General features: G+C 31.4%; 1 protein-coding gene across 2 annotated transcripts in view; it reads right to left on the bottom strand.

Annotated features, from left to right (window-relative positions):
• Positions 1–375: 375 nt before the first annotated feature.
• The window catches only part of LOC122713166 (autophagy-related protein 16-1), a 552,150-nt gene continuing 540,924 nt past the window's right edge, over positions 376–11,601 (bottom strand). For both annotated transcript variants that reach the window (XM_043933368.1, XM_043933369.1), the window contains one exon: positions 376–2,228. In XM_043933368.1, coding sequence (XP_043789303.1) covers positions 2,132–2,228 — 97 coding nt within the window. In that variant the 3' untranslated portion in view covers positions 376–2,131. The remainder of the gene's footprint in view (positions 2,229–11,601) is intronic.

Below are 11,601 nucleotides of genomic sequence, written 5' to 3'. Positions count from 1 at the left end.
GGAATACATAAAGATCGTCATATCTTTTCGAAATAAATCAAGTGTAATATCAACCAGAATACCAAAAAGCTCTGTTATGGATTATTAAATTTATATTTAAAACCGTGAACTGCAATGCGTAAGAAGCTCGCAAGATATCAGTCTATTCGCATCGATATTTAATAATTTTATTAATAACTCCTTATCTTGAGCTAAAATATTTAAACATTGAACGAGCTATTATTAAATATCACGAGTTCGAAATTTATCAATCATACGTAATCATATCATATCGAGCGTGAAATGTCTCGTATTACGGATGGGTTAATTATTCATTTAAAAAAAAAAAAAAAAAAAAAAANAAAAAAAAAAAAAAAAAAAAAAAAAAGAGTAAAAAGAAATATAAAGTCGAGAGAAAGTATATATTATTCGTCACGTAATCGTCGATCAAACTTTGTATAATGCAATTTACTCAGTATCAGTATTAGAACTTTATTGTGCTTCTCCGTTTAAAACGAGTACATCCACTTCCGCCCTATATCAGACTTACGATAAAAACGTTCAAAACTCGCTGACGTTGGAGAACTTCGAGTAGACTCGATTTCACGGTTGCTTCGGCAATTAACAAACTTGTTCTATGGACCGACTCACACACGGATAGATTTTTTCTTTNTTTTTTTTTTTTTTTTTTTTTTTTTTTCATTTTCCACATCGAGATAGTAACATAGAAAACATTGCTCGTGACCCGTGTGATTAATCATCAAGATCGGTTATAAACGAATCAGAATTTTTCGTTCAATCGGGCAATATTTTTCCGTTAGATCATTTTAAAAGTTTCTTCTCGTTTCTTCATTGTACAAATCTTTTGTAATACTTACACGCTAATATTACATCGTTTATAAAATTTTATACATTTTATACACAGAATATTCTAATATCAGAATTCTATCTATCTAATTTTTTTTTTTTTTTTTTTAATACCGAGATTTTCTCTGATTCCGTTTAAAAATAAAATCATTTATAGAGACTCGTATCGAATCATTTGATTATTCTATTTAATATACAGAGTGACTCGCCGTTATTCACTGGGCAAAGAGTGACTCCTCGTGAAAATGTAAACCAAAGAAAAAGTATAAATTTTTTTTGAATTTCAATTTTAATATAAATACTTCATAAAAATAACCTGTTAATAGTTCATTCTTATTGAAAATTTCTTATCGAATAAAATTGATTGCATCGTATATACAATATGATATAGAATAACGATAAATATATTCCGTATAATTACTAAAACTGTAATAATAATCTGTAATCTAATCGACTTGTTAATTCTCTAATTTAATATCGTTTCTTGCTAAACTGCACCGAAAAAAGAAACCATTGTCGAGTTATTGGAAATAACTTACATAATAAAAATAAACGTTCAAATATCAATGAAAAAGTATTTCTCACGAATCATGTCAAAAGAAAAAAAGGAAAAGCTCGCATAGAAACAAACGAGAAGAAATTGAAAGACGATCTCACGACGAGTGTCGAAATTGTGTCGAGCCAGATGAGAAAGAAAGAAGAAGCAACCGTGTTTTATAGTTTCTCGCGAAAAGTAATCCAACAGGAGCGATCTCGTCTACCGACACAGACGATTGAAACGATTGAAAAATAGTCTCTTAGAAGTAAAAGGAGTGTATTCTAGCGAATCTCGAAAAAAGGGGATAACTACGATAATCTGTTCGAAACGTGGTTCGAAGTGAGGAGGAGAGGGTTGTGGGGCGCCGGTATTACCCTAAAAAAAGGGGGAGGGAGGGGGGAGGGGAAGGGGGGAGATCTTTACAACCTTGGGGAGGGCAACAATCAGTGCAGTTTTATGTACAATAATAATCCACCGTGGGTGAATTTGTTCATCGCGGTAGCCACGCTTTGTACAATCTCTGGAAATGGTTATTTCTTTACAAACCCGTGCGCCCACAACCCGCTGATTTTTCAGTATCCCGCACCGGTCTGTCCTTTGTGCTCTCGACCTCTCCTTCTATGGAGCTGCGCGCCACGCTCGGGGATTTTACATTTCTCGATTCGACGAAAGTTCATTCTCGAAACGAAAGAACAAGCTGACCTTCGTTACGCGAAACAATCGTCTATCCTGGGATTGTTTGTCCTGTTAAACATGGTCGCCCCATATTGTCACAGTTTTTGCACGGTCCACAGATGCGAAATAGGTGCCGTGCGGATGCCAAGAAACTGCTGTCACCACAGCTCTGAAAGGTGTAACAGATCAATTAGATTACTCTGTTTCTTGTAGCTTTGTTTTCATTGTTTTCGTTGTGTGTATTTCGTTGTGGCTCGATTTGCATTTTGCGAAGAATAAATTTTGAAAAAAAAAAAAAAAGAAAAATGGAAACTGTATTTCGAAATTCATGTAAAAATGAATGAATTTTTAATAAATTCGAATTCAATTTCGTAGCTAATGGGAAGAGGAATAACGTTTAGAATGTTAATTATAGTCTATATACGTTAACACATATACTCCATACACTATAACTCTATACTACATTATTCTGTTACCTAGAGCCACAGTAATTAATTTTTGGTACAAGCTGATTTATCGTAATTATTTTCGTTATTAATAGTTTCCTTTTTTTTTTTTTTTTTTTTTGTAAGTAAATTTTATCTTTAACGTTTTCAAAAATACAATCATAGAATTACAATATAAAAAAGTCAAGTTAAAATAATTACAATTATTAATTCCCCTTACACAATTTATTTCTTCATAACAAAACAATTGATAAAATAATATTTAAGTGATATTTAGCTTAACGATAAATTGAATTATATATATTTTCGTACTTTAAACAAGTCGAATCAAATCGCATCACAAGGATATCGAAACAATGGAGCAGAGTCAATGCAGCGTCGCATTATGCTACGTAATAATATCGTAACAGCTCTCGTTAAATCCTACTGAAAGTTTCGACACGGCAAAGAGAAGAAAAAGAAAAAAAAAAAAAACAACAAAGAAAAGCAAGATCGACAATGCGAGAGCAAAAGGGAATCTCAAGCTCTGATTACTACTACGCTCTGAAAGGCGTTAAAAGATCCCTCCCCAGTTATTGAAATTCGAGATCAATTATGGAGAGAACGTATTTTCGAATCGTAATGGGTCGTACGAATTAATCGACCACCGACTAACTGTTGCAAAAGATCACGGAGCTTTCCCATGTGAGCAAACCCACCACCGAGCATCTCGCCATTTTGTCCGTGAACCCGCGAGAAAGCATGTCGGACACAGTTGATTCGAGTTGGCCGGTCATACCGTGGCCGTTTTCCTCTGTTTTCTCGTTCCTATTGTTTTTTGCGCGGTAAATACGTGGCGGGGGATTGTCGTGGAAACTCCGTTTCGATCCGACAACTGTGAATCGACATAATGCGATGAAGGACACGGTCTTAATTAGGATGACTGAATATCATTGTTCCTGTACCGCTCTGCCTTGTGGCGAATGGAAAAATGGAAGGGGAATGGGGAGGGAGATTTTCACAAGATCCAATATAGGTTTTTATTTGTACACGCAAAGACGAACTGGTTTAGGGATGGTAATAATTATCGGGTGGATTAAACGAATAACGTGTAATAGAATAATAAGGGAGATTAAAGGGAGATTACTTTTAATTGTTTGAACTAGATACGAATAATTGGAATTAGAATTAAATTATAATTATTATTCTCTATATTGTTTTTTTTTATTTTACGTTGGTAGTAATCAGAGATATGGATATATAGGATGTCTATAATAATAATTGTTCAAACAGAAATTGAATACTCGTTTAATTTCTTTTATGTATTCGAGTGTATATGCAAATTTAATTCTAGAGTAAATTCGTATTCAGATTTAATATTTGTGTAAAAATTGGAATATGTATATTCAAGATAACTTTACATTTAAACTTTTAAATGTAATTATCTCAGAACTTGTTACTATATTATTTTAATGTAGATTTTTTTTAATGTTATGTATTTTTCAATCCTTGTTCCATTTTTAATACTTTATTATGGGTGATAAAATCAATGTTAACATTGTTCTTAATATTAACATTGAAATATAAATTTTTTTAGATTATATATACATTTATTGGAGGAAAATAAAATAGGATTAACCTATTTAAAAATCTGCTTAAAATTTTTTTTTTTTTTTTTAAATTTTCGCTAGTCTTATCTAAACCAAATAATTCTATATATATAATCTCACATCTCAGAATACAACGTGGATCATTTATCACGGCAAAAGAGTGTCTTTCTTATTACACACTTACAACTTTATATATCCACCGAAAAAAATCTCTATCATATCGTAAAGAAAAAAAAAAAAGATATATCATTCCATTTCTTGGAAAAAGAATAAATATAACTTTCAATATCTAGATAATATAAATCCTCTATAAAGATGTTATTAACTCTACACATACGATACGATATTCTTCTTCCCTATCTTTTAAGAAAACTTTTATTCTTAAAAATCAAAAGGTTTCGAAATTGTTAAAAGCGGCCACGTTTAACGCGCCACCCTGAACGTGGAAATCTGGGATGGCGCAAACCGCTAAAGATTTCATTTGAATGTGGAAATACACGGTGGCGCGTAATTTTCTGGCCGGAGCGGCTTCGCCCATGCAGCAAAAGGTCTATAAAACCTGAATTCCCAAGGGTGATTCACGGGGCTCCGTGGAATCGTAAAAGGGTGTTTCTATGCGAGGACAAACGTGGTGAAAATGACATACCTTTTGCGTCTCGAGTAAAACTTTGGCGGGGAACGCATAAAATGTGTTGTGTATTTTGGGATATACTGTAAAGATATACTGTAAAGATCAAGCGGAAATGACGTGTTAAAGAGAAATTTGATTCGTGAAAATATGATTAAAAAAAGTTTACATTCATTACATTTGGAAATTTATGGAATATTTGAGTTATATCTGAGATAGAGATATGTATGTATATTAAGTTAAAAAGTAGTTTGTTTGTATATGTTCGATTATATTACTTGGTAAATTTGACATATATATTTTTTTGATAATTTAAATTTTTTTTACAATATTGTGAAAAATATATATACGTACAGGTCGATTATTTTTTTGATCTCGATGTTAGGAGGAAATTTCTGCTCTTTATGATGTAGAATGTAGACTGGAATAAGTGAGGTTTCAATTATTATTTGTTCAAATACAGAAATTTTGAGTTCTTTCGTTTTTTTGTTATAAAAACTAGTTTACTTACAAATTTTTATTAAAGAATGAAATTTGCTGAGTCGAATTTTTTTTTTTTAATATAATATGATTATGAAAGGGAATTTTAAAAAGCAAATCAGAGATGAATAAGATGTAACGATAATTTTTAATTTAAGGTCTCATTTTGAAGTAAAAAGAAATTTAAAAATTTATTAAATACACGTAAATTTGATTAATTCTTGAGTAGATATAAATGAATAATCGAAATGAATAACGAAAATGTTCCACGTGTAAGAATAAATATTAAATGTGAAATAGAATATATTCATTTTATTACTCAAATCCTCAAAAAATCAAACTCGACAAAAATTTAAAAATTAAACACATTAAATCCTCTCGAAAACAAGCCTTGACCTAAACAAAATTTCATCCTACATTTTCGATTTATTCTTTTATAAATAAAATTACTCTCTTCTTAATTGCATCACGAATACAGGAATGCCTTGTATTTTGATTTAAAAAATTTAAGATGACTTTTCATTTTGTAGGAACATAAATTACTTTTGAAATATTTATGATTTCCTCTCGCTGTGTTTAATTCGTTAACGAATTAAATAAAATTGTGCAATGAGCATTTATTTTAATATCTTAATTATATTAAAATAAGAGAATTCTTTATAATTTTCTTTGTAAATATTCTCGCGTATATATCTTTTTTTTTTTTATCCTGAACTTATGATTAAGCTGTTAAAAAGTCACAAAGCTCTAGTCAAAGTAAAAATTTCGAGTTCAGTTGCTGACAACATTCTGCATACTAAACCAGGTCACTTGCAATATGATGGATTGATGTTGCAACGTAGAAAAACTGACCAACAGAAAAACATTTCGGTACGCTATTTTTTGACGACATCCACACCATTCCTTTTTGCATACACTTTTATATATTTTATTTATGCATAAATAACACGCTGCTTGAAAAAAGAGTAAAGAATATTTATCAATTTCAAATATATTTTTCATTAAATAATATTGAATATTATGAATTATTAAAATGTATTCAATAAGGAAATTATAAATAAATTGTTATAAATAGAATTTTTAATAGAAATTGTATAGAAACAAAAATTAAGAATATTTTTCTTCTCTTCGTTTCAAATCTCATTTTAAATAAATCAATATTAATTTGTAATACATATGGTTTTTATGTACGTTGTCAGTCGATTTAATATCGTTGTCATCTATTTGTATTGCTATTTTCAATATTCGTATCGTAAATAATAAAAGGAAAAGAATAAAATTAATACGAAAATTATTGGAAATAAATTTCTTTACTCAGAATTTTATTTATAACGTTTGTACGATCACTTTTAAAAGAATATTATATTATATTGAAAAACGTGAATAATTTTTTGCTTGGGTTATAAAATTTCGGTATTGTACTAAAGAATAAATAAACATTATTTAATTAATAAAGCTGAAAAATTAAATGCTTTTCAATTTTAATATCTTTCAACGATCACGAATTAATTTATTGTACAAGAAAATATGTCACGTCGATAACCAATTTAACTTTTTTAAGAAAACTTGTTGAATTTACTATAGAAGATGTTGAAGTTTGAAGGTATTTAATTCAACACGATGAAAGGTTATCACATTTTAGAAAACATGTTGAGGAGTTTTTAAGTAACCGATATCTCTGTTGGATCACAGGCTTAAGCTTGGCACCAGACTTTTATATTTACAGAGCCAAGTTAAATTTCTTGTGTAAGAAAAACCTGTTTAAAATTAGATAGATCTTAAGATATTTAATTAATTTATTATTTTTTAAAAATCACTTCATTTTTTCGAGTAGCCATTCCGTTTTATGTCAATAATTTTAATAATAATTTAAGATATAATAAAAATTTAGATAGAAGAATCATTTTTAAAATATACAATATACTGATTAAAATTTTAGATTTATAATTTCTTAAGTAATAAAATAAAAAATGTAGTTAAAAGGACAAGTCTAATCAAAATTAATATTAAATTTAATATAACTTGTGAATTCAATTATTGTAATTCAAATTATCATATAATTTTATATATATAAATATCATATATACAATTGAGTCTGCAATTGCAATTATTCTTTAAATAAGATTCACAAAAGAAATACTATAGACATTCATATTTCTGATTTTACATATTTCATACATTTTCTTTCATTGAGACTGGAACTACAATCTGTTCATTTTCTTTTCCAATTACAAAATATAATCCCTAATAAAAATATTGAACAAGATTCAATTGAACATAGATTGACGAAACGAAACTAAATCCAAAATTTTTTGAAAATCAAAAAAATATGAAAATATTGTTAAGCAAAAATCGAAAACCATAAATCGTATTTTTTTTAAAAAAGAAAATATAGAACCGTTTGTGCACGGATATGCCTACACGAGTACGTAAATTTCGTGTTACTGACAAAAAGGGAGCCTCTTATAGGATGAAACAACAACTATAGGTTAGAAAAGGAGAAAAAGTGTTGTTCGCGAGGAACGTGCGTCGCGACGACCGCCCGTCGTGCACAACGATGGCCGTCGCCGCCCGCAGCCAGTGCTACCAACCGCGACAGCTATATTTCTCGAAGTGTCTCGGCTCCTGGATACCTTTACGAGTAGGTAGCCACCTATGTGGTGTGTATTGCGAGCGTGATAAAAGGGACCTATCCATTTTTGCCGAAGGAGCGTGGAAATAAGCTTTCTCGAACGACATTTCCAACCGTCTACCTCACCCTCCACCTCCATCCTCCCTTTGTTTCTCTTTTCCTTTCATTGCGCTGCATTTCGGCTCGGTTGCCCTCCCTCCCTCCCCTTCTCTCCCTCGTGTGGCGAGCGCGATACCGATTTAACCGAGAGAAAACGGCGGGGTGAAATGGGAAAAAGGGGGTTGGTCTAACCGAATGGAAGGAAACGGGGAAGTAATATCGTGACAATTATCCAATCGCTTCGTTTTAACTGGACCGAGTGTTATTCTATAATTGCCAGTGTTTTTTAGCGAGAAACTGGATCGCGTTGGGATAAATGAAGTATGGAGTTTGATTAACTTTTTAAGATTCTTTTTTTCTTTTTTTTTTTTTAGAATCACGCGATAATTTCAGTAACAATTTTTTTTTAGACAAGTTGATTCGTAAAACGATGGGATTCGCGCGATTTGAAAAAGAATTAAATACGAAATTTCACGCGTAAAAATTTTATTATTATCTTTTTATTATTGATTTTAAATTTACGGATTTTATTGTATTTTACGATTAATTTATTAAACAATGCTGCTTTTTCTAACTCATTTATATGATCTTATCAGATATCAGAAAAAAATTCATTTTTAAAAATCTACCAACTTCTGTAGAAGGAAAAAATTACCATCACCAATGCGAAAATACAAGCTATTGAAGAAAAAATTCTAATTTTCTTTCTCGCGAAAGAAATGTCCAAAACAAAGACACGTACAATCCTTCACAGTTAGATCTTTATAAAACCACCATAGATTATCATATAAAGGTCAACGGACAATGGCGTACTACGAAAACCACTAGCAAACAATTAGAAGGGAATGAGGAAGGGAAATGCAAAGTGAAACGTATCCGCGAGGAGAACCACCCAGGATTTCAGATTTCACCTTGGGGCGATGGATTATGCGGAGCGCAGAATTGCAAGAAATAGGATATCGCTGCCGGAGGATCGCAGGAGGAAAGAAAAGCATCGGAAGATCAACGTCGTCTATTTTTTAACGTAAATGCGTTTTCGTTCATCCGAGAGAATAATTAACGCAATTGGAATAACATCAATTGTTTCGTGAATACGAAAATTCGATCGATATAAATCAAGAGAGATCAAATGCTACGGTATTAATATATGAAACGGAAGAATATTATTAAATATTGTAATAATCAATCACGATATATTGTGATTCTAAAATATTTTTTTCTATTTGTTGGTTCCATATTCTTTTTATTCCAAATTATAATTAAAATATAATACGTGATAATGCGTATATCTTTACATCTTTCTGTCAAATATTTTGTTACTATAATAATACAAAACAACATAATTCTTACGGGATGAATTTAGGTAATCAATAAAAAGCATCTTCACATTTCAACATTTAACAGTAAATTTTAATTACAAGAAAGAATTATTGCCGATGAAATTATTGCCGGAGTGAAATTCATATGGGATCGGTAATTGTTAAGTTTGTTGATTTACAGAAGACAGTCGAGACGTGTTATTAAAACGATCGAACGAAAAATAGGATTTATCGCGTGGAAAGATTGTCGAAACATTGTTTTATAAATACTTAACAGGCGGGAGCTGGTCAATTTACTCTTTGGCAATGCGTCTTTTATCATACTTAACAGCTCCTTTGTAATATGTCAGTGCAAAATGATGAGCACCACCTGTTGACACAGTCGACGTAGGCGATGCCTCAAGGCGATAAATTTACAGTACAAGTAAAATGAGAATCTTAACGCAACTAACCGTAAAACGTAATCGTTCATTGCATGGGAACATGTTGACATGGAATGTATTTTAAATTTTCATGGAAGAAATTGTGCTTTTTTTTTTATTTTTAAAATATATTTTATCGTTAATAAAATGGATATCATTTAGAACATCTGTTATAATATAAGCTCCGTTGTATTTTTCTTTTATTTATTAGGAGAATGAATTTGTATTAAGGATCATTAAAATCGTTTTGTTAGGAATATTTATAAACGAAAGAAAATTATTCCGTTTTCGTAGTATTTTAATTTTTTTTAAACAAATTTTCTTTCATAATTGTAAAAATAACAGATATTCAAGATAATCAGAATTAGTCTTTCACAATATTCGATTAAACAAAATCAAATAAAATTTTTTTGATTTGTATGAATATATTTGAATATTTTGATCAACAAATTGATTTTTAATTATATTTTACTTTAAAGGAAATATTCATTTTACAAGCATGATAAAAATCAATTTCGTAATTCTATTTATGGATCTAATTTATTTATATTTATACGTTGTAATTTAATCAGAATGAAAATGTATGGTGACATTAAATACATTCATATTTTTTATGTAGATGTATATTTAAATGAACTATATTCAAATGTTAATTTTAAATATTAAAAAAAAACGTTAATTTCAAACATGTTTCTATTAATGAATTCTACTATTATTGTACAGTATTAATATTAGGAACTTTAAATATACACGCTTTCCCATATTCCAGTATATTTCGGTATCTTTGAAAGATAATTTTACGTGAATGAGATTTAAACAAGAACTTAAATGAACCTTACTTCTGAAAACCAGATTTTTAATTATTCTCAATTCTGCTGTAACAACGAAATATTAATTTTGAGCTATTAAATATTATATATAAAACTTACTTACAACATTCAATTTGCAACAAACAATAAAAATTTCCCGAATATACATTCTTTTCCAATGTAAAATCAAATCATCTTCAACTTCGATACTGTAATCTTAACTGTAATTTAACGATCCACCATGCAAGAAAGAAAGAAAAAAAAGAAATTTAAATTCACTCTATATATATATTCCTAAAAATATCAACATCAACACACTCGTCGCGAGGAATATCTCTTCCTACAATCGTATTAAAATAGCCGTATTATTCTCATCCCAAACATCTTCCCTTACATCCGACGCTCAATGAAATACGGCTAGGGAAATCGAGTGGATCCGACGCGGCATTGAATCGAACAAACGAACATCCTCGCGAACACAGCGCCCTCCCATAAGTCGCTACGACCGATTACTCCCCCCGCGCGTGTTTAACACGCACGAAAGAAGAAGAAGAAGTGAGGAGGAGGAGGAGGATTCGTAGATGGCGTAGGAGTAGTCTAGCGACAATTCTGCGAGGAATTCCGCCTGTTTATCGGGACAATCGTGTGTATCACTGCCATCAATCTACGTTGGCCGCGAGCGACGCGCATCTGAATGCTCGCTCGGCCACGAACAGTGGCGCCTAATGGCGCGCTCATTGACGTACAACCGCACATAGGGCCACGGCATCGGCCGGTAGGACGACAATACGTACGATGATTAGATCGGCGTCGTTCTCACGGCCAAATGACGCGAAACCGTCGCCGCAAAAGAAGGAACCGTCGCCTCCTCCTCGACACAAAACGCGACACACGAGGCGGTCGCTGCTTCGGCAGCCACCTTTTGAATAAGCTTTTGAATAAATCCCCCTTTAGCCGTGAAAGAGGGAGGAGGAGGGGGGATTGGTTATTATTAGGGATAGGTAGATTTATATTTGGAGAGATGGTGAATTCTTAGATCTAAGAATCCGGTACACGTGTGCAGGATGTTCCTCGTTGATGTCAATACACGCAGTGCACGCATATACACGCGTTGATAA

This window comes from Apis laboriosa, unplaced genomic scaffold, assembly GCF_014066325.1.
Source record: "Apis laboriosa isolate Shangri-la unplaced genomic scaffold, ASM1406632v1 scaffold231_cov149, whole genome shotgun sequence".
In the NCBI taxonomy this organism is placed as follows: domain Eukaryota; kingdom Metazoa; phylum Arthropoda; class Insecta; order Hymenoptera; family Apidae; genus Apis; species Apis laboriosa.
This window is presented reverse-complemented; position numbering and strand designations above follow the sequence as displayed.